The sequence below is a fragment of the Melopsittacus undulatus genome, chromosome 1 (genome assembly GCF_012275295.1).
Source record: "Melopsittacus undulatus isolate bMelUnd1 chromosome 1, bMelUnd1.mat.Z, whole genome shotgun sequence".
Lineage (NCBI taxonomy): Eukaryota > Metazoa > Chordata > Aves > Psittaciformes > Psittaculidae > Melopsittacus > Melopsittacus undulatus.
In genome coordinates this window covers 131,190,769-131,214,876 of record NC_047527.1, presented here as the reverse complement: position 1 = coordinate 131,214,876, position 24,108 = coordinate 131,190,769, and the positions used below count along the sequence as shown (strand labels likewise).

Below are 24,108 nucleotides of genomic sequence, written 5' to 3'. Positions count from 1 at the left end.
AAACTGTACTGAATACTTAATGTGGCTTTTGTACCACCTCATCTAGGCTTTTGCCCTAGCTTACCTAGGCTCATCTAAGCTTCATCAGTTAAATACTTTATTTGTATCTTTAGAGAAAAAAGAATTGCTTTATACTTCTCAAAAGACAAATGGTATTTTTCTGAATGTCTGCAGAAATGCTGAGAATAAAAACTACTACAGACAAGTAATTAGTAAGAATTTACTTATCTTTTCTGATTTATAGATTATTCCTGCCTGGAGACATGACATAATTTCTGAATAAACTCCAGCTTCCTAACTGTTGCAGTACCAACGACATCAAGCATTAGACTTCCCTACAAAGTGTATGTCAGCTTAGGCCAGCCCAACAGGAAGAATTCTTTTGACTGGGCTGAAAGAACCAACTCAAAGCCTCTCATTCGACACAGGTACATTCACTTTCTATTTCTGCATCTCCAAAACAGTCAAAGTGCTCTGCAATTTAGGAGGGCATGAAGTAGTGCTTGACATGTTGGACATAAACATGTCTGTCATGCAGACATCCCACTGTTATGAATGCATCAGTTCCTGCTTGTGCTGAAAGGCACTGGTGTGATCACAAAATGGGTTAGAGACCTGATCCTTTTGCTCTTAATTGTGTAACACTGGACATTTTGACTCTCTGCAAATTAAGGATTGGGCCTTAAAAAAGGCTTTTCTGTTTATTTGAGTGTTTAAAGTGGAAACCAAAGTTCCATAAGCTTTAGGCTAGCCACCTTTACAGGAAGGTAAACAACTCAAAATGTATGGTCATGTGTGTACACTTTTCTTTCCACAACTATCTTGATAACCAGATTAATTGTAATTGGAAAGAGAATTTTCTTCTGGATGACACTGGAAGGGAAAAATGGCAAAGATTATATAAAACCTTTTATTGTTTGTTTCTTACCCAAAGAAAGCCTTTCATGGCACAATTTGGGTGATCCTGGACTTAAACCCACTAACAGAAAAAGATAATGGTGCTATTATGGGAGCTAAATGGAGGGAAAATATGTAACAGTACCGTGTACAAGCAATATCAAAGCAGATCTAGAATAAGGGGGAGGTAAGTGATGCCATGAAGTTTCCTGAAGGAAACTTTCAGGAGAACTGGCTACACAGGACTTGGAGAAGGCTGAGGTTCTGAATGGCTTCTTTGCCTTGGTCTTCACTGACAAAGGCTCTGACCGCAGCACCCGAGTCTTGGAAGGCGGACACAGGGACTGTGAAAACCTAGACCTTGGGCCCACTGTACATGAGGATCTGGTTCGAGACCATCTTAAGAACCTGAATGTACCCAAGTCCATGGGACCTGATGAAATCCATCTGTAGGTCCTGAAGGAGCTGGCGAATGAAGTTGCAAAGCCACTGGCCATCATATTTGAAAAATCATGGCAGTCAGGTGAAGTTCCCAATGACTGGAAAAAGGGAAATATAACCACCATTTTCAAGAAGGGGAAAATGGATGACCCAGGGAATTACAGACCAGTCAGTCTCACCTCTGTTCCTGGCAAAATCTGGGAGCAGATTCTTTTGGAAGGCATGCTAGGGCACATGAAAAAGAGAAATGTGCTTGGTGACAGCCAGCATGGCTTTACTAGGGGAAAATCCTGCCTGACCAATTTGGTGGCCTTCTATGATGGGGCTACAAAAGTGATGGACAGGGGTGGAGCAGTTGACGTCATCTACCTGGACTTGTGCAAAGCGTTCGACACTGTCCCACACGACATCCTTATCTCTAAATTGGAGTGTCATCAATTTGATAGGTGGACCACTCGGTGGATAAAGAACTGGCTGGATGGTCGCACTCAAAGAGTTGTGGTCAACGGTTCAATGTCCAGCTGGAGACCAGTAACAAGTGTTGTCCCTCAGGGATTGGTGTTGGGACCGGTCGTTTAATATTTTTGTCGCTGACAAGGACAATGGAATTGAGTGTGCCCTCAGCAAGTTTGCCGATGACACCAAGCTGTGTGGTTCTGTTGATACGCTAGAGGGAAGGAATGCCATCCAGAGGGACCTTGACACGCTTGTGAGGTGGGCTGATGCCAACCTCATGAAGTTTAACCATGCCAAGTACAAGGTCCTACACCTGGGTCGGAGCAATCCCAGGCACAGCTACAGGTTGGGCAAAAAGGAAATTCATGGTAGTCCTGTGGAGAAGGACTTGGGGGTGTTGGTCAATGAGAAAATGAACATGAGCCAGCAGTGTGCACTCACAGCCCAGAAAGCCAACCGTATCCTGGGCTGCATCAAGAGGAGCCTGACCAGCAGGTCAAAGGAGGTGATCCTGCCCCTCTACTCTGCTCTTGTGAGACCTCACTTGGAGTACTGTGTTCAGTTCTGGTGTCCTCAACATAAAAAGGACATGGAACTGTTAGAACAAGTCCAGAGGAGGGCCATGAGGATGATCAGGGGACTGGAGCACCTCCCATATGAAGACAGGCTGAGAAAGTTGGGGCTGTTCAGCCTGGAGAAGAGAAGGCTGCGTGGAGACCTCATAGCAGCCTTCCAGTATCTGAAGGGGGCCTACAGGGATGCTGGGGAGGGACTATTCATTAGGGACTGTAGTGATAGGACAAGGGGTAACGGGTTGAAACTTAAACAGCAGGGGTTTAGATTGGATATAAGGAAGAAATTCTTTACTGTTAGGTTGGTGAGGTACTGGAATGGGTTGCCCAGGGAGGTTGTGAATGCTCCATCCCTGGCAGTGTTCAAGACCAGGTTGGATGAAGCCTTGGGTGGCATGGTTTAGTGTGAGGTGTCCCTGCCCATGGCAGGGGGGTTGGAACTAGATGATCTTGAGGTCCTTTCCAATCCTAACTATTCTATGATTCTATTTGTCAAGTACTGTAATTTGAGGAAAAGATGAGCACCTCTTTTCAAAGGAGAATAGAAATTTATGGAGTCTGTTGTGGCATCCTCTAAATCCCTTATGCTCCGTTACTCATTGTGTTTGTCAGCTGTACCCCTCTGCTCTCACAAGTTTTGTACCTGCTTGTTCTCTTTCCACACCTGAGTGTTAATGGGGTCCTGCCTGTCAAGCTTGTCTCCCAGGCTCAGCATCTATTTCATTGTGAACAAAGCTGTCACAGGGGTACACCTGTCAGAAAGATGTTCTGCCCCTCTTTTTCACTTGTGAAAGCAAGGTATAAGAAGGTATTTTCCTCACACTTGGTGTCACTCGCTTGTGCCACCAAGCAATGCGTGTTCTAGCATTAGATGGAAAAACAGAATCTGAAACAAGTGTCAGTGTCACTTAGAAACTGCAGACATGAGAAAAATCAGAGGGCTTCCTTTGCCTGTGAAGTTTTTATATAGTCAGCAGAGGCCGGTGTGAAATGTATCTGCATGAAACAGGGGAAAGTGAAACTTGCTGCTTCTTAAAAGTCCTGTGGTTAAGGAAGTTTTGTGAGATAGCTTTACTGCAGGGAGTTTCCAGATGTGTAAAGGAGGTTTGTGGTGCTGGCCAATTTCATCCTCATGCAAAGTAACTTCTGTGTGAGAATATACCAGAGAGTGAGAAACCTCAGCACCAGCAGTTTAATGTCAATCTACTGCTGCTGCTCCAAGTGAATTGATAAAATAAACACAGCCTATGCTGGCTTAGTCACTGCTCACAAACTGAACAAAAACTGTAATTGTTTGTGATGTATTATAATATTCCAGGAAACTATATTCTGTAGCACTCTGAAAGAAAAACACTGTATTTAAATGAGCTTCACAGCAGTGTATTTTATTGAATTTGAAAAGCAGATTCAGAAAAGAGGATTAACAAGCTGAGACTAATAGCTGCATTTGACATACTCGAATTTACAGTAGTTCATTTTAGGTAAGAATTCCATCCGCAGGGGGAGAAATAATACTTAAACACACCTTACTTTATGGTGTAGTGCCACCCAAGGGTTAAGAGTTTTTAAACCTTAGAGTGGCTTACTATCAGACAGGGCTTTGACCCAACCTGGTCCCCCTGGTTTGAAGGTGTCTGCCCGTGGCAGGGGGTTGGAAGTAGATGAGCTTTAAGGTCTCTTCCAAACCTTAACCATTCTATAATTCTATTAGTAGCAGAGAAAGGCTTTCTCACATTATTAAATCATTTGTATTTTGGAACTTACTTGGCTGCTAAGATTTCCATGTTGTTGCATCTGGCAGAATTGTAACTTTCCCAGTTCCCGCTGGAGCTGGCGATGCTATTCTGTCTCTTCAGTAGTCTGTCAGATTCAGAATGTTGCAAATCCTGATTTTCTCCCCTGCTAGTGTGATCAGTGAAGAGGTTATCTACATCTACTGCTGGAAGGCAGGGTAGGAGATTGTTGCCTTGCTGGCATTGAGTCTGCAAGAACTTAAAATAGAGCCAGGAAAAATTTGCTTTGTGAGGCCAAAATCAGAGAGGAAACTCTGGCTGGCTCCTACTTACTCTAGTTTACTAAGGCAAGGTACTTTAGGGATGAGATGAGGGAGGGATGAGATGCTGGGATTACTCTCTGCCTGTGGGAAGATGTGCTTTATTCCTCCTCAAAATTCCCCACCCCTCAGCTTGCACATCACAATTTACAGTTGCCTGCTTTTGGCTTCTTTTGATTTAGCCTAGAAATAGGCAAAAGATAAACATAGAAAACCTGCCCATCTCTGTACCATGTTTGTTTCTTCAAACTGAGTTTGGGGCTGAAAGCCTGAATTGTAGTAACTTCTTTTTTTTTTCCTGACAAAAACAAAACTCCAAGAGAGGTAATACCTTTGAAGTAGGGTTTTTTCCTCACTTTTTTTATTCTCAAATGGTATTTCATTTTATACTGTATTTTCCACAGTGGATGGCATACCTACCTTGCTGAAACTAGAGATGCTTTCTGTGATCTACTCAGTTGGCAAGATCTGCTATATCTCAGGCAGAATGCACATTATACAGACGTGTGGTCAGGAAACTGTCCTAGGAGGAAGCTAATTATGGATTCAGAGTATTTTTTAAGGAAAAATGTTAACATTTTTGATTGCATGACTGTATGCTTCAACTGTCATAAAGGGCAGGTGTTTCTTCTCTTCCTTCTGTACCCTCCACACACACAAGCAATTAAGATTGGAGTATTAATATGAGGAAATACCCGATTTTATTTGTGTTAAGTTCCTTTTTTGAAATCATCACACTGAAAAAAAAAAGCCAGCTGACAAGAATTGTTCTGCCTGTCCCTTAGAAATCAGGGAAAATGTATTTTGAAACTGCAAGACACAAACTTGGCAAAATGATGCTGGAATACTAAGCATTGCTGTAAGTGCCCCTCAGGTAAACAAGCCCTGTGGCAAAATAGTAGCACGAAGGCCAAAGCAAACTCTTAAGACTGTCCTCTTGATGTCATGATGTAGAAGAGGGGAGTAGCTGGATACCAGGGCTGCCATAGTTGAAACTGAATAAACTTTGACAAGATTGTTGAAGAAAAGCTACAGTAGGGAATAGTAAATTCATAGTGGTGCGGCACACTCCAGAAAAAACAGACTGCTGCTTAGATACTGGTGATAAACACTGTGACAAGCCCATGACAGTGGGAGACAGGCATTCACATCAGCTCCACGTTAGGCACCTTTTGCTCAGGGTGGGTTTTTGGTGACTTTCTTGTTTTCATAAAATCAGAGAGAATACGCAGTTACAGTAGTAGTACAGTGCTTTTATATATATATAGGTTCTATTGCTTACCAAAACACAAGTTTTTACATATATGTGTGTATGTGTATATAAATACACATATAAATAAATAATTATACTAGTAAATACATATACATTGAGAAAACTTGCTATTGCAACTTTATGGGCAGTTATTTTCTGATACAGATACAGGCTAATAATGTCTGGGTCAGCAGATATTTATCACAAAACATACAGCAAATTCAGTCTTGGAATAAGGATTATCTTGTGTGTATGTGTAAAAGAAATGCTGAAGATTGGAGTTATGTGAAGAGGAATTGGAGAAGTGGTGATTAATGGAAATCATTAGACATGATTTGGAATGTTCAGAATTGAAATTACAAAATAAAAAGAATGATCCTGCTCTTGAAGTTCCTGAAATGATGTTTTTGGAATATGCATTCTGTAGGGACTGATTCATTAAAAAGCTCTGATGGTTTAGAGGCGATCAAAGCTGGTGTGTCGAAGTGTGTTCCTTTCTTTCAAACTGTATCCTTCTGCTAAACAAAGTATCCCTATTCCTTACAAACCTTGGAAGTTGGCTGTCCCTGTCTCAAGAGCTTTGACTTCAAGCCACAGAAACACAGAGCACCTTTTGGTGCCTGGGAGAGGAGACTCTGGGGACCCTTTCCTCCCACCTCAGCTCACCCCCCGTAGTATGTGGGATCAGAATGGGGGATCAAGAGAGAAGGTGGCTCCTCCAGACTCATCCAGAGTCTCTACCCAAGAGTTTTAACAATAGGTGGCTGCTGGGGCTACAAAGATACATCTAAGCAAAGGTGAGCACTTAAATCCTATATATAGTGTATCCAAAATACTATATACAGTATATCCAAGTCGTTATAAACACATAAGAATCTTTACAATGCTACCAATGTAATGTATCCCATGCCTGGTACTTCAATGACAAAGATAATGGCAATTAACATGCTAACTGGCATCTTCACTCTGGTGACGGTTACTTTGCCCCTCAATGCACAATGCTGCAAGGACCCCTCGGACTGGCAGTGTGAATCTGAGGTTTGCAAGGGTGTTATAAAAATTTACCGCAAACCGGGTTTTGTCCCAATCGATTTTATTCACAATTGATTAGAAATTTAAGAGAGGCAATAAGCAAAACAGCGCTGGGTGCGCAGGGGAGTCTCCGCTCCACCAGGAATGCACACTGGAATCTTTGGAGTACAGTCTCTTATACTTCTTAGTCTTGGGTTTTAGCCAATCCTGTTGTCTTCTTTACCCGAATGTCGACGTGGCCCCTTTCCTTTGTTCTTTTCTTGTTTGCTGGGGTCTTTCTCCGGTGAAGACGTTGTTGAATTTTCTTAGTAATGTATTAACAGAAAAATGCTTACAAGCTTAACGTAGTCTTAACATTTTGTTCTATACCTTATATGGTTATTTGCCTAGTACCCAAGTTTGCAACATCCTGTAACAAAATGTATCTCTTGGTTATCTAATCTCCTTAGGCCAGTCAAACCGTTAAAGGGAAGTCCCCTTTGAAAAACAAAGCGATTGATTAGGAGAGATTATCCCCTTTGTTTCTCCTTATTGACAGGAGCACTTATGATAATCACGGTCACAAAGGAGGGCTGGTTTCACACAAAGTGCAATGGCGACAAGGTCGCCTAAATTCCTGACACGAATCATTCCTGTATATTTCACAAGGGGCTCAGCCACTTCTCGGGCTGGAACTCGGGCTGCAGGTGCAAGACCATCGACGGTGGTGGCGAGCACCTTAACGACACTTAAGACACTCCAGTCAGACTGATAACCCACATTAAACCAGTATTTTGAAGGTTTCCCCGTCACCAGCCAGTGACACCTGAAGAAAGCTCCGGTTCATCGCTACCGAAACTAGCTGCTCCTAAGGGGATCCCGGCACGTCCGAACCGGGTGCACTTGAACAAAATAAGTTCGAAACAGGGGCCAACATTTACCCCTCAACCCAGTGTGGCGGAAAGACCAGAAAGAATCTGCACAGAAGCAGCCACGGGCCTCCACAAACAGCCCTACCCTCCCGGCGTACCAGAGCCGCCAACATGGCGCCAGTGGCACCCAGGACGGAACGCAGCGCGCATGCACCCCCTCTCCGCCCGCGGGAAGCGCTGATGCGTCCCGACGTCAGTTGCGCGATCCCCCGGCAACGGCCGTACGTTGTGCGGCCGCAGGGAACCCGGAAGCTGTGGGCGAATAGGAGCGAGCGGCGCAGGCAGCGGGGCGGGCTCGGTGCGCGGAAGGTGGCAGGGGCAAAGTAGTCCCGTGGGTGATAGCGGCTGATTGGCGGTGGTGTCGACGGTGCTCGGTACTGCGGTGTGCGGAAAGGACTCTCGGAGCTGTTCGAGCTTCAGGGCTGCACCGCGCAGTGGAGGAAATGGCAGCGGACAAGACTGCGGGTGAGTGTGAAGGAAGCCACCGCGGCCCGCCATGCCCGACGCGGGCCTGGGCCGCCTGGTGCGGAGCGATACGTTTCCGCGCGGGTGGGGGGGTGAGTTGCCGTACGTCATGGGCGGAAGGAGAAACGACTGGCGCTGCGCACTGTACTGTTTTCTTCCGCCGAAGAAGTAGTGCCCCGCCGCGGCCGGGCTGCTAGTGGCTGGTACGAAGTGCCGGCGAGTCCTGTCACCCATAGGCCTGTATTATGCCGGGTCCGTGTGGGGACGGGGTTCTCCGTGCCCTCTGCCTGAAAGGAGTCGATGGGGAGGAAATATTGGTGGGGGTGGGTGTCGGTGACTCCCAGAGCTTAGTCCTGCTGCAGGAGTCGAGTTCTGGGTTAATTTGTTAAACTGGGCCATTCGGGAGGTGCTGGGGAGATGCGAATGCTTTGTGCTGCTACTTAATCTCTGGAGCTCACTCTGCTTCCCTCTGAGTTGATGCTTTGGTTTCAGGGGATGAGCGAGTCTTCCCTAAACTCAGGCCTGAAAAGACACCGTAGAGAGATCACCAGAATTAAAAAGAATAAATCATCTGGTAAATACCCTCAGTAAATCTCAAGAACAGTTGTTATGTAACTTATTAGTGTTGATACTGCTTACCTGTGTCCCATAAGACTGCCCTTCATGCAGGAAGACCTCTTTGCAGGAAACTTTATTTAAAAATGCCTTAAGTGTGTTGTTTGTTGGTTTGGGTTTTTTTTTTCTCTCTGGATGCTAAATACAAAACTACTCAGTATCTGGAAAAGCTTGTGGGAAAAACTAGTGTACTGTACTGACTGATGCATACTAAACAATCCTGCATTTAGTTGTTAACTGTAAGCATCTCTGAAACTACAAGAGAAAGAAACTGACATTAGGTTTTTTATGTTTTGTTGTTATCCTAGAAGTGCTGAAGGAATTTTTCAGTTGTACTTAACAGAAAAGTATGTGCCCAAGTGAACCAAAGCTGTGAGCTATAGCAAGACTTTCTACATACTGAACTTGTTCATAGCAGTGAGTTACAAGGAACTTTGCACTGCGAAGTGTTTGCTTTTTTGTTATACAGCACTGAAGAATTCTGTTATATTTATACTAATAGTACAATGCTTCATAGAAAAATGTAGTTTTGATGCCAGAAACTGTTATTATCTTATAAAGGCTGAACACTCTGGTTGGTCTTCATACCATTCAAAATGCTTTTGGAGCAAGAGTTATGAGATAGATTTCCCCACTTCCAAGGGAGATATCCCTCTGCCTGTAGAGTTTGGAAATAAAAATAATTCCAGAAAAAGAATTCCAGAGGTATTCAACAGCACAGTACATGTCAGATGTAATTTACAGGGCCTAGGAACAAGAGAGCTCAGGAGCAGCAGTCCTTGGAGATACGCAGAAAAGGTATGAGAAGGATAATCATTGCAGTCACTCTCTGGGTATCTTTGGGTGTGTGTTTGTGGGAGATGTGGCTTCTTGTAACTTACATGGTGTGTCACCAAGTTGATGAGCAATCTCCCTTTCAGGTGGCAGTCTGATGATTTTCCATGTGTTCTTCTCAAAGAGACAGGTTTCCCAAAGTTCTGTCCACCAGTAACTTCTCCAGTAGGGACAATTCCCTTCTTGTGCAAAGCAGGCAAGCCTTATGACATAGTGTTTCTACTGCTCTGCCCCAGGATTGCTCACTAGGAAGTTATTTTCCTGACTTGCTGTTTTAACTTCAAACTTGGTGCAGTAGTTTCCTCCAGATCAAAATCTGGGCAGTTGATTCTTTTCCAGATTGTGCCTTTTGCCCCTCATCACTTGCCGAACAAGTATTAGATACAGAGTTACTCTGTACTTGTAAAAGTTGGGCAAAACAAAGAGGTCTGTATGTAAATACAATTTACAGAGAAAAAACAAGTCCTGTCATTTGTGGAGCAGAGAATCTGCACTGTTTCAGATGTCTCAGCTGATGGATAGGAGCATGTCAGTAGTGAGGGGTGTGCTGTGTTACTCACACCACATGCTTCTGCAAGAATACCAAAGATCACTGGGTCTGAGTGAGCAAGCAGCATGCTGTATGTTTTCCCAGGGAACAATGCACTTACCTGTTTCATTTTCAAATGTCTCAAGAAATATGGAAATTATAGTTTTATTTGCAAGTGCTTCAGAGTTGTTTGCAGCCAAGGGAGCAAGAATGCTTTATTTTCTCCCTTCATTTAAGTGGAATCTTTTCAGTTTCTTGCACCAGACAGCTTTTAGATGACTCCTGTCTGTGAGATCTCTCAATAATAATAAAGATCAACTAAAGCAGCCAGGTCCTGGTCTAAACAAGAGTGGCAGGATTACAATAGATTAGAAGCACCTTTTGCTCTTTAACAGGTTTCAAGTGTATTTGGGCAAAAATGGTAGAGACTAGCCAAAGTCTGGGTTTGGGGTTTTTTTGTTTGGTTTATTTTTTGTTTGTTTGGGTTTTTCAATTTTTTTTTCTCAAAGGAAAGAGCTATCCTGTGAACCAGGTCAGCTGGACTTTCACTTCATTTTTTGTTGATCAACTTCCAGTGTTGCAAACCTGCTTTGTTTACTGAGTCATAGCAGGTGCAGTTGATTGGATTACAGCCATAAAACTGGCTTTGTAGGAGAAGAGACTGCTCTGATTTTGTTTAAAGTAGTCCCCTTTTTTTCTTTCCTTTAACGTTCCAGCAGACTTAGAGGCATAGTGAAATCTGTAGACCTGTCCTGATTTTTCCCTAGGAAATACATCACCTAAAATAAGTGGTGCTTTTATTATGCAACTTAGACAACAGTCTCTTTCACTTAAGACATTTTAGTTCAGGATTGATACTTCCATAAGCCCATCTCCATTTGAGATGCTTTTTTTTTACCAACTTGCATACAATGGCAATAATAAGTAATGCACTCTGTAGTCGATGGCACTGTTCTGCTGGGTAAATCTGTATGTGAGAAACCTCTTGACCTGACTCACTATTATCAAATTCAAAAGTTTGAGAGTCGCAAGTCTCTGCACTGTGTTTACTTTTACTAGCATAATCTGAAAGGCATGCTGAGCAAGTAAAGCAGATAACGTAACTGGTAGCATGAAAGCATGAGGGAAGATGTTTGCTTATTTGCTGCTGTTCTAGAGGTCCTTGGAGGGTAATAACATTCTGTTAAACTGTACAACCACAAGGTTAAGAGCAGTAATCCAATTTATTCTGTATTTAGGTTGAAGGAGAGGTGCTTCTTGTTCCTTTCCTCCTTTGCTGCAGAAAACCTTGACACATCAAACATATTCCGAGCTTTTTTATATTTCAATTTTCTCTCCTGTCTTTCCCTTTCAAGGAAAAGGCAGTGCAAGTGGTACTCATCAATGCCTTATACACAGTCAGATCTTATAGTCTGTGTATGTATGCAGTTCTGTAGGCCCCTGGAGATCCTTCCCTCCAGAGTACTGCAACTGCTGAATCTTGAATCTTGTCTAAATCACAGTGGGTTACTTTGTGAGTTGCAGATGTAAGATTGTTGAGTTTTTAAAATCTCAGCTTTGTTGGTGTCTTGAAGCAGGGTGAAAGTCACATCCAAATATTTACAGTTCTTGCTCAAATGTGTTGTTATATATGGCAATGGAAGGGATGTCACTTCCCAGCAACAAGAACAAACAAGTGATACATTACTAAGTCTGTGTTATACTTACTAAGGATGTTAATTGATGAATCCTCTCAGGTTTGGTGGCCCCTTACTGTTGTCTGTCTTACATTTGCAAATTTCATAGTAGCAGACAATGTTTGTTTTTATATTTTTGCAGCAGAACTCATGGATAAGTGTCTTCATTTGTTCAAAGTGAAAACAAAATTAGCAGAGTTCGCATTACATCTGTGAATGCTAGGGAAGAAAACAAAGACACTGAATTTAAAAAGCCTACCTAGCCTATTAAGATAGCAAAAAGTAGGTTAGAGCAATGCTTCCACTGTGAAATTCAAGAAATAGTTTTCTGCAAAAGCGATTTGTAAAGTCCTTTTTTCAAAATCATAGAATCATAGAACCATAGAATAGTTAGGATTGGAAAGGACCTCAAGATCATCTAGTTCCAACCCCCCTGCCATGGGCAGGGACACCTCACACTAAACCATATCACCCAAGGCTTCATCTAACCTGGTCTTGAACACTGCCAGGGATGGAGCATTCACAACCTCCGTGGGCAACCCATTCCAGTACCTCACCAACCTAACAGTAAAGAATTTCTTCCTTATATCCAATCTAAACCCCTGCTGTTTAAGTTTCAACCCGTTACCCCTTGTCCTATCACTACAGTCCCTAATGAATAGTCCCTCCCCAGCATCCCTGTAGGCCCCCTTCAGATACTGGAAGGCTGCTGTGAGGTCTTCACGCAGCCTTCTGTTCTCCAGGCTGAACAGCTCCAACTTTCTCAGCCTGTCTTCATATGGGAGGTGCTCCAGTCCCCTGATCATCCTCGTGACCCTCCTCTGGACATGTTCTAACAGTACCATGTCCTTTCATTAAATTATGTTTGTATATTCTGGCACATGAGTTCATGGTTCCAGAAATAAGTGTTCCAGAGCGGTTGTGTGATGGTTTGGGTTGGTTTTTTCCCCTCCACAAGTTTGTGTTCAGTACAGGGAAGGGTTTAGTGTTGGAGGGTTTGGGTTTTTTGACATGGACTGGCTGTACTATCTTCTTTAATGCAGCTTCACTGCATTAAATTCTGAATTACATGGTTCAGCAGAGTGCTTTCTGAAAAATATGCTCAATAGCGACTGAAAGGTAAAACACTAGGAATTCTATGTAAAAGAAATCGAAGACAGTTAAACCCTTATTGTATTGCAATATAAATGCTCAAAAGGGCCACCATCATTAACTGCTACAATCTGTTCTTGTTGTCTTAACCTTGAAAAAGATACAGTAGAACCCGAGAAGATTCTGGGAAAAAACATGTGAGGAAGGTACAGAGTAAACTGTGCCTGCTCATCCTGGAGGAGAAATGATTCAAAGAAAGATCTTGAAGACTGGAAGTGAGGTGGAAAAAGTAAATAGGCAGCATTTCCTCCTGTCTTGCAATATAATCGCTATGTAGCATTTTGTGGGGTATAATTGAAGAATACAAAAATATAGAGAGATTGAAAAAATACATCAGGTCTGACAGTAATTATTACAATGATGTTTTGATTGCAGCCTCTTATTAGAGAGACTTATTCTTCCAAAACAGGGAGCTGGGTGAAAGTTCTAGTGTTTGCTGTTTTGTATGTTGTTCCCTAAAGTGTCCCTCTCTTGCTGTTTAGGAAGCAACATACAGGATGCATGGGTTTTTCATCTAACTCTTTATGTGGTACTCTTTATGTAAGTAAAGGCTATCTTAGTATATGGTTGCAGCTTTGAAGAGAAATCTAAAATGTGTGCATTGTCAGTTAACTTGCAGGACTTTGATTAGTGCTTGAGCATGGTAATTTAGCTGGGATTATTACATTTACATTTTTTGGAGAGGAATTCACTGGTAGTATAGGATAATGAGATATTTCAGTGTAGTAGGGAGACAGTGCTGCAGTTATCTGGGAAGTTACTTGTACTGGCAAGAAGATCTTGAGAACTAGAAGAAACAAAATTTTTAAACTGAAGAGCTGTCATCACATTTGCAGACTTTCTTGTAACCTTCTGGCCACTTTACAGATCAAGGTACTGAGAAACATGAAGGAGCTGGTACTTCTGGGATTACCGATCAGGAAAAGGAACTGTCAAGCAGTGCATTACAAGCTTTTCTGGTAAGACAGAGACAAGCTCTGAGACTTTTGATTTATCACAACTGCTAAATGGGCTTTTATAATTATTCTTCATGTTTTCTTAGCACAGTTGCAAATGTATTAATGGGATAGTATATAAAAAGTAGCACTAGTTGTGTTCTCAAGACAGTACATGGGGTTTCTGTCTGTTGTGGTGTGAGAAGTCTGAAGGGGATACTTGAATGAAGTGCACAAGATTAAGCACAATCTTGATTCTCAAAACTTAGTAATCTTAAAAACTGAGTTAATTAGAAGCAGGTTGTTATTCTGTGTCAGTGTCGAAAATGCATGATCTGTCTGAAGAACTAATTGCTTCAAATTAAAAATGTTGTGTTAAAGGATGTAAAGGAACTACATGTAGTTAAAAACCAGCAACCTAACAAACCTTTTTCATTTTAGTATCTTTTTGTATTCTTTCACAAAAAGTGTTGTATACTGTTCTGTCACTTTACATTAAAACACATTCTTCAACACATAACATCTACAGGCAGTATTTGCTACTTCTTTTTGTGTTTCTTGGAAAATCTTTTTGAGTGTGTTAAAATTCAGGTAACACGTCTTTCAGTTTACTTCTTTCTTTGTACTGTCTCCTAATTTTATTTAGTGTAGCAAGTGACAGGAAGTGTAATTGCTTTTCCTTTCAATTGTTGTGTCTCTGTCTCCACAATGCCTTGCATAATTCGGTTTTGGATGTATTAAATAGATTGGGGAAAGAATTTAAATACTGTCTTATAAGGTTCCTTCTTGTGTGTTTCACTTGTTATATTTTTTTGCCTAGGATGTTATTACATGTAATTGGTCCTTCAACTGACTACAATTGATGTTGTTCACTGATGTCTTCTTGAGTGCTTTCTAGCTCAATGACTCTTTTTCAATAACTTTTTGCTCATTGGCATTTGATCCTGAAAACTGAAGGCACATGGAACGTTTGTCTATTTTCCACCTTGCCCACAGGTCTGTGAGCCTAAAATAATTTTGATCTGTCAATGATTTCAGCAGATCAGACTTCTAGTTTTAATACTTGTCCAGTGTATCTTGTTTATTTCATACTTTTTTCCTTGCTTTAAGAACTCCCTAAATTCATGGAGTTGTGAAGTAGTGGCAGATACGAGCAGAATTAATCTGCTGCCATGTTTGCCAGTTTTGCTTGCTATTGAGTTGCTTTAAATAGCTTTGTGAGCTGCCTTATTGTATTTCACTTCCAATATCAGTCTTGATAGAATTACTGCAACATTCTATATTGTGTCCTGGATCTTGTCTGGTAGAGTCAAGTAAAGGACTGTTGGCTGAGGGAAAAGTAAGGTGACCCTTTAAGGATTCAAAGTCTTTAGTCCAGCCATGGTTAGAAGCCTTGTTGCTGTGACCTGAAAGCTACTCCTGTTGAAGAGAAGCTCTGAATGTGAACATATGAAGATGATCACTGGGAGATGAACTGTTTCAGTTAAAGAGCATGCCAGCAGTTGAATTACAAGTCCCTGTGTTTATGTACATGATCACTAGGCAATCCATGCTGTGTATTGTTGTGGAAATACTGTGAGTCAACATCCTGCTACATCTCTCTGTAAATTGTGTAACTGTGCTTTCATAGGAGACTGAAGGAACTGGGATGGTTCTTTTGAGAGTAGCCGCAGAATGGCAACTTTATTGGGAAGAGCAGAAGCACCACAGAGCCTTTTTTCTGTTGTAATACTTCCCTTAATAGAGGAAATTAGGCAGGAGCCCTGGAGAAGCTCCATGGAACAGCACTTAAAAAGGAGGAGGAAGTGGTCATGGTGCTCAAGAACATAGCTTTTGATTTTGAAGCATTGACAGAGATGGAAATGAACCTGCTTATCTGACTGACCAGATTGGAAATAATCCTGGTACAGAAGAGGTGAAAGTGATAATTCCTGTATTGGAATTGAACAATAGACAGTGAAGGATCATTTAGGCTTAACATGGTTGAAAGAGTCTGGAGTTCTTTTTCATTCCTCGATGTCACTAAATTTCTCCTGCACAAACACAGACTAAAAGTGAAAACAGAAAGAGGTGAGCCGTTCTGAAGTCCTTGCTCATTAGTGAGGTCAAAGAAAGGGATTTCTTGATTAAGTCACACCTCAGAGGAGCATCATGCTTGGGTCCTAGTTTCTGTTTAGGCATGCCTAAACCTGTGATAGAATACTTCATTCGGCAGCTAAAACTTGTATAAATATTTAAACCTGTACTGTGAAAGTGACACCCTCTTTTTTTCCAACCTGTGTTAAAATGACTTCCACAGACTAAATTATAACTCTGTCTCTCCAGATGGAGTGAAGAATGAACATAGAATGATGGGCCAGGACTTAAGTAAGCAACTGCAGCTGCTCAATGTACATGTGATGGGGAAAGATTATGAAAACTGGGGAAATAAAGAAATCAGAATAATGCTTTTCATGGAAACATCTGTTTATAATAATTGACTAGTCCATTTGGCATTCCTCCACAAAATTCTTCTTGAAGTTTGAATATGACCTCAGCTTTTAGACTTACTTCTCGTACATTATAATCTGCATAAATAACAAAGGATGTGTGTAGATGTTTGGTTTGCTCCACTTGCTGTTGATAAAGGCAATGCTACTTTGCTTTCTAAACTTACAGAAGATACTTTCACCAAAACTTAGTAACCCGGTAGTTCATACTTTGTATCTTCTAAATGCATGTTTCTGGTATGTGTGCAATTTCCAGGCTGGCAACTATGATGCTTGTTTACAACACCTAAATACCCTTCAAGACATAAACAAAGATGACTACAAAATAACTTTGAATACTGCTGTTGCAGAGTTCTGTAAAAGTAACCAGACTACAACAGACAATTTGAGACAAACCCTTAACCAGCTGAAGAACCAGGTAGTGTGAACTTATTGACATAATACTTGGTTGTGAGTACTGTTAATGGTGGTGGGATATTCCAGTGAAATAGGAATAAAATTTCTGCCCCATGTCCCTTAGATTTTAATAAAGGAATAAGAAAATAACATTACTTTTAAACCTCTGAGTTTGTTTAATCTTATTGGTGAAATTGATCTGAAGTTGAAATGTTTCAGAGATTATAACCATAGAAACACCTGCTATGTTCTTTCAATAGACAGTTCATTAACCTGAAGTAGTTTGTGAAAAAAGTAAAAAAGTGAAAATGTTACTTTACTACTCAGTGATGGCTTTCTATTTAATTGTAATTTTTTTCTGGATTTATGTTGGCAACAATGAAGTTTCTTAGCCTATAGCTCTAGCTGACCTAGCTTTAGACAGATTCATACCTTTGGATTTTTTTTTTGACACTTTAAAAAGTCGTAGGTATTAAAAGTTTAATAAAACTTTTATTAAAAAGTGGGTTTTTGTCAGGTTCACTCTGTTGTTGAAGAAATGGATGGTTTAGATGATGTTGAAAACAGTATGCTATACTACAATCAAGCTGTTATTCTGTATCATCTGCGTCAGTATACTGAAGCTATATCAGTTGGGGAGAAGCTGTATCAGTTCATAGAGCCTTTCGGTACGTATATAGAAAGAAGAGTTTTGTTCATTCAATAACTACAAAAAGATCATTCAGTCTTTCTCACTACCAGACAAGTGATTTGTAATTTGCCTGATATGGCTCTAAAAAAAGTAGGTAGGCTTTGGAATGAAGCATATGTTTCACTTGTATTGAAGACAGCAATTGAATTTGGGGGGAAGGTACTTCAAGGGCATTTAGCAGGCAAGTATAATGAAACTGAAATGGATTTTTGACATCTTTAAAAAGTATTTATGTAAATTATATGTACAAGCTAATTAAATTATTTAAATCTAGTATTTTGAGTTATCATATAACTTCATGGGTAGGTGTGTCTTTGTCTGGCACTCACATTTTTAAATACTTGCATTAGGTCATACATAATTATATGTGCTCATATCTGAATATAGTCTCCAACTTTTATGAGCTCTGGCACCCTGTGTAGTGTAATTGCCATACTTGTATTAAATAACTTCAAAATCCTCATTGAATTTTAGGGGTGACAAGGCTGAAAGATGTATATGCCTCAGTAATTACATACATACTACTGTGTTTCTCCTTCAGTTTCTCCTAGTTTTCAGTATGTCTGTTTGATACTTATCCCGAGAAGCTAGCCCAGCAGAGATATGTTTGTATGGAATCTTTTCAAGTTGTATGGGATTCTACATATCTGCATGTTGGGGTTTTTTTTACGTAATATATGTATTTTTCTCATAGTGTTGCGTCCATGCACTTTATAGTCAGGTGGTTGGGTTTTGGTTTTTTGTTTGTTTTTTTTTGTTGTCGTTGTTTTGTTGGTTTTTTTTTTTTTTTGTGTTGTGTTTGGAAGGATTGGTATTAGAGCTGTAAAATCAGTTTTGCTTCTTTGCTTTCTACAGAAGAGAAGTTTGCCCAGGCTGTCTGCTTCTTGCTTATAGACCTATACCTTCTAACTTACCAAGCTGAAAAAGCCTTGCATTTGCTTGCTGTTCTGGAAAAAATGATTTCACAGGGCAACAATAACAGCAAGAATGGAAAAAATGAGGTGAGCTTAAAATAAAATGAGTGCCACTAAGTCTTTACATGAAATATGCTTCAACACAGCCCCAAAATACTATTATAAGACTTCTGCATTATAAAACTGTTAGATCGCCTGTACCCTCAGACAGCAACTTATATATGTTAGTTACTGAGCTAGTTTTATACAACAGCTATTTATTTCCTCTGTTTCATCCTTTTCTCCTACTCCCAGGGAGCTAAGAAGTCAGACACTTGTGTTGGAAAGACAGTTGTTTTCATGGTCAAATATAAATAGTTTTCCTTGTTTGTCTTGGATTATGACCATGAGACTCTGAATTTGAAAGGGAAATCAGCATCAGAGGGGAATTGCAATTGCATGGCAAAGTATAAGAAATCAAGCATCTTTTTTACACAGTATCTGAAAGTATGAGGAATACTTTCAAATGAAATCTTTTGTATGTGTCTTCTGAAAAAATCAGTGGAATGAGTAGTGGCTTGAAAGTGAAAAAAGGACATTTTAGTCTTCTCCCATTGATGGATTGTCATACTTAAGATAAAATATTTTATCTTTAAGTTTATAGTAATTCTATTGATGAAAATATTAAAGAGAGACTAGAATGTACATATAATCCATCTGGGTAAGAGAATTCTTAAAATACTTAAGCTGCAGAGCAATATAGTGTAACACTGATGTTAATATAGAATTCTGCTCTTCATAGGCTGGTGTGGCTGTTCATGTGTTTTGATTGTTAAGCTCGAGTTACAGTATTTGTTGGGATGTGTGTTTTTTGACTATTAAATAATTTTCTTCTTGTGAGATTGATAAAAATAGCTTATGAAAGCATCTGTAAACTGAATTTAAAAGGTGACTGATAGTAACACTTCCCTTTTTCTGTTTGCCAGTCAGGTAATAATACAAATAAAGATTCCTCGAATCAAAAAGCTGAAAGCGGAGCTTTAATAGAAGTTGCTAAATCTAAGATACATCAGGTAAGTGTCTGTGTATTACTTATACAAGTATATTAGTTCAAGTTTTTCTTAAAACCAAGTACCATCTGCTTCACATCCAGTTCAGCATGAATTGTGATATTCTGTCTTGAATTTAATGGGGTAAACCAAAAGAATTTATTTAACTCTTCATTTCTTTTAAGACCTGTCTAAAGGAAAAACTGACCCAACACCAAAAGAACCCCACGATTTCAGTCCTCCCAGTTTGTCATATTTTATTTTTTTTTTTGTACTACAGTTACCTGCACTGATCTTATATCTGTCAGACCTCCAACAGTCTAAATCAGCAGAGTCTTTATTTTACTGTACTGTTCTGTGGAAAAATATTTGAAGAATCAAAATGCTTCTTTATCAGCATTCACTAATTGGTGTATTCAGTTTAGTAGGTAAATATCTGGGATTAAGAAGTTAGGTTATTTTAATTAGTTTGTCATTGAAGTGCTAGTATATGTTTGAATAGGGATTAGCTGTTGACCATTGAACAGAATGTGCATCTGCTTACTGTGAATGCAAAACATACATTTGTTGTTGAAGGTCTGACTAGAACATTTTTTTAGGAAGGCTTTTTGAATAGCTTTTTACTACCTGTTTTTAAGATGTACATGAAATATTCTGTAATAAATCTCTAGAAACATTTCATCTTGCAAACCTGCACAAGTTCTTGTTTTTTTATTTAATAAATTTATTTTTTTAACAGTATAAGGTGAGAGCCTATATCCAGATGAAGTCACTAAAAGCATGCAAAAGGGAGATCAAGTCTGTTATGAATACAGCTGGGAATGTAAGTATTCTTAAAGCTAATGTTTTTCTAATGTAAATCTGTTCTCTATCTTAAAATTCAATTTTCTAGCTTTCTTTACAAAGCAAGATCTTACTGAGAATGGGTATCTGAAATAATGCTTTATGCAGTCAGTTGGGTTTGTAATCTCTTCTCCACAAGTAAAATTAGTGTAGACTTTTCTTACTTGCGCTGTTTTCAGTTGCTCAGAAAATGCACTTTATGATTAATAATCCCAAATTAACAGTGAATCACTATATAGTGAACAGGTTCAGTTTGCTTTATAATGTAAGCAGCACAAGACAAGTTTTAGTTTACTATGAATGTCACAGGTATAACAAAAGTCTGATGTCATTGGTGATTTTAATCAGTTCATAAAAGATTAAATCTGTGATACGCATTTTTTTGTTTTGTTTTTTGTTAAAATTTATTTGAAGCTTACCTCTTGCTAGAAAGCAGTTTCTTTTTTTACATAGGAGTTCTCAACTCAAAATTAGGTCCATCATCCCAAATAAATTCTACATTAACTGAGGAGCAGAGAATGGGAGGAGAGCACTTCCTTTTGTTGCCAACCTCAGCAGCTACTAGTTTGACAGAACTAACAGTCTCTGTTGGAAGATCAGGAGGATTACAACCCAGGACGAAGTTGTTCAACTCTGCAGGGAGGGAACTGTTGGGAAGAGTGTACTAGAAGACAGGTGGGAGAAAGATCCTCCTAAATAAAAAGGAGATCATCTGCACTTAGCCATTGCCAGGACAGAGTTCTCTAGACTGGTGTTGGGTTTTAGAGCAGTAACAGTGTATGAATCATTTTGTAGGTCAGGAGGTGAGTGTAAATCATGTGCTCAACAAAGAAACGCTACTTCTTGATAGTGTTAGGGCCGAGGCCCACTTATTTTTAAAATGGCAGTACAGGCCAGCTGTGGAGTACACTAGCAGTACAAATCATAAACCAAGAGGTAATTAACTGTTGTTTTCTCATTCACAGTCAGCTCCTTCTCTCTTTCTTAAGAGCAATTTTGAATATTTGAGGGGCAATTATCGTAAAGCAGTCAAACTTTTAAACAGTGCAAACATTGCTGAACATCCGGGCTTCATGAAAACAGGTAAAATAGAAAACCTTCATCCTGCAAGCACTTAAATGTGTAGTATAATAGGAGTACTCATTGATATTAATATAAAGCATATTAATGATTACTTGGGAAACTAGGCCCTGGATATCATGGGTTTATATGCTGGATGTGTTTTAATCTTTCTTGTGCTCCTTCATGTGACACTGTTGTGTTTTTCACTGGGTGTTCTTCTAGAAAATGCAGCAGTTGTCTATGAAAATGAATTTGTGAATGTGTAACTGTAATATTTGCAAGGCTTATCTGTGTGTCTAAATCATAACATGAAACAAGCAGTGATGTACTAGATCTAGAAATGAGATTTCAGATTGTACTTAAAGAGGAGACTATAGCAGTTATAATGATGATTGTGGGGAAAGTGCTAATGTTTCATGAGGTGTTTGACTTCTATTGTACACCATTTTAAGTTACTTTTATATCTAGAAAGTATGTATGTGTAGACATGTACAAAAACTTACCAGCACATCAATGTGTATAATATTTAGATATAACAGTTATTAATATACTATAAATATATATTCTGTGTTTTCATACTCACTATGTATGGTATTATTAGGAAATATATTCCTTTTCACAAGAGCCATCTGTTAGAAAACTTGAAGTGCTTACATGTTAAGCTGTATGGAAACCTCCAGGTGAACTTACTGTAGCTTCCAGTCTGTCATACTGGCTTTATACCTGGTTCTCCTAGAATATGATCCTTGGTAGCTGTAAATCTGGCTGCTTCACATTTCAGGTCAATTGTGTACTAGAACTAGAGTGGTACATGGCAATGTAAATTATTAAAGTGCTTGCAAGGCAGAGACATAACTGCATAATCCATGAACATCTCACTGAAGAACATGTTTGTTCTTCAACTATCATAGCATGCTGACCCGTGAAAGAGTGATGGGAGCATTTTACAGGCTCAGTGGTATTTTTCAGTTTACAAAAATGGTCTTTTGTTCTCTCAGGTGAATGCTTAAGGTGTATGTTCTGGAACAACCTTGGCTGCATCCACTTTGCAATGGGAAAGCACAATTTAGGAATTTTTTATTTTAAAAAAGCCTTGCAAGAAAATGATAATGCATGTGCACAGCTAGGAACAGGCAACTCAGATCCAGGTAAGGCTTTTAAGAGATAAAAACAGATGGTGGAAGAGGGGAAGGTGAATCAAGAAAGCAGATGATAGGAGCTTTCAGTAATTACCAGCAGAATTCCTGTTTCATCTCTTTGTAGGGGAACAGGATAAGGAGAGTGAGAATTGTGATTGTAACCTGACTTCAGAGTACAGTTGCTGTTGCCAGAAATAGATGATGATGAAATATTTTTTGGGTTTTTGTTTTTTTTTTTTCTGTTTTCTTTGATGTATCATGGGGCTCGGACAGTTACTTATCTGTTGTTTATAGTCTTGGGCCATCAGTCAGGGGGATGTGACAAAATAAAGTTCCTGTTTTAAAGTTTCTTTAAAATCTAGTTACTATCACATATTGTTGCTTTCCCCATTTGTCCCCTGGCCCTGTACCTAAGTGCAGTCTTAGGTAGCAGTGTGAAGACAGGAAATGTTTCATGCTTTGTTACAGCAAAGAGTTTTCTTCTGGAATTTATGATTAACAAAAAAGTGTATTCTCACAAATCTGGGAATCAGTCTTTTTATATAAGGTTTAGCTTGAATGGTTGGCATTTAATGAACTTCAACCTTTATTAAGAACACAGAAAAAATTCTAGTGGAAGGTGTCCCTGCCCATGGCAGAGGATTGGAACTAGATGGTCTTAAAATGCCCTTCCAAGCAAAACCAGTCTATGATTCTAATACAATTAATTTGTCTTTGATGGGGAAGGAGTACACAGATGAAAGAGGTTTGATTTGGGGTGTTTCCTGCAGCTTCTCTCCTCCTTCCAGTGTTACGTTTCTGCTCTCCTAAGCTGCACATCCAATATAATGTAATCTTTTCTGCAGGTAAAAAATTTTCAGGGAGACCCATGTGTACACTACTGACTAACAAACGGTATGAGTTGCTCTACAATTGTGGAATTCAGCTCCTGCACATTGGGAGACCCTTAGCTGCCTTTGAATGCCTGATTGAGGCAGTCCAGGTTTATCACTCAAACCCTCGTCTTTGGCTAAGAATAGCAGAATGCTGCATTGCTGCCAATAAAGGGGTAAGTAGATTTGCAGATTCCTTATTTTGATTGTAGTTATGAAAGGCATGTGATCACAGAAAGGAAGAAATAGTACCTTGAGTTAAATTATACATTTTAAAGGCCTAATGTTGCAACACCTCTGTGTAAATCCATATTATATTTGTGTTTATGTGTGCATTTGCATTTTTAACCTGAAGCTACAATAGGTGGAGGAAAGCCACCACAGAAACTGTCTTGAGACCCAGTGTTCAAATGACTTTTCTAAGATCAGAAGAATTTGAGTAGGCTATATGAAAGATTGGCTTGAGATTAGACAAAAGCATGTAAGTGCCTGTTAGAGTCGCTCTTCTATAAAGTGACAAGTTTTTTGCTGGAAACCCTGGTTAAGCATGGTTTTGTTTTGGTAATTTACCATCACAGCCCTTTGACATTCCAACTCATAATCTGAATGGGTAATCCTGAATTGGTTTGCAGCACATTAGATTTCCCCAAGTCATCTGATGGTTTACCTTCCTTGAGCAAAACTTGTGAAATAATTTTAGAAATACGTTTTTTTCCAAATAATATCTTTATTATTCTCTAATGAGACATCACTTTATAACAGGAAGCAATATGATCTTACTGCAGTTAATGCTCTCTACTTAAAATGCAGATACTAACATTATTAGTTTAATTTACTATTTATGGATATTTTAT

General features: G+C 39.7%; 1 protein-coding gene across 4 annotated transcripts in view; it reads left to right on the top strand.

The window, feature by feature from the left end:
- Window positions 1-24,108, top strand: part of CNOT10 (CCR4-NOT transcription complex subunit 10) — a 60,659-nt gene that overhangs the window by 18,815 nt on the left and 17,736 nt on the right. Inside the window, exons 1-12 of one of the 4 annotated variants that reach the window (XM_031052402.2) lie at window positions 7,853-8,079; window positions 8,572-8,653; window positions 9,439-9,492; window positions 13,753-13,844; window positions 16,566-16,727; window positions 17,223-17,373; window positions 18,252-18,397; window positions 19,276-19,362; window positions 20,078-20,161; window positions 21,147-21,264; window positions 22,242-22,391; window positions 23,228-23,430. In XM_031052402.2, the coding sequence (XP_030908262.1) occupies window positions 8,575-8,653; window positions 9,439-9,492; window positions 13,753-13,844; window positions 16,566-16,727; window positions 17,223-17,373; window positions 18,252-18,397; window positions 19,276-19,362; window positions 20,078-20,161; window positions 21,147-21,264; window positions 22,242-22,391; window positions 23,228-23,430 (1,326 nt within the window). In that variant the 5' untranslated portion in view covers window positions 7,853-8,079; window positions 8,572-8,574. Of the gene's footprint in view, window positions 1-7,852; window positions 8,080-8,571; window positions 8,654-9,438; window positions 9,493-13,752; window positions 13,845-16,565; window positions 16,728-17,222; window positions 17,374-18,251; window positions 18,398-19,275; window positions 19,363-20,077; window positions 20,162-21,146; window positions 21,265-22,241; window positions 22,392-23,227; window positions 23,431-24,108 lie in introns of those variants that run through there. The other 3 variants (XM_031052403.2, XM_005152851.3, XM_034061128.1) reach the window with 3 other exon arrangements.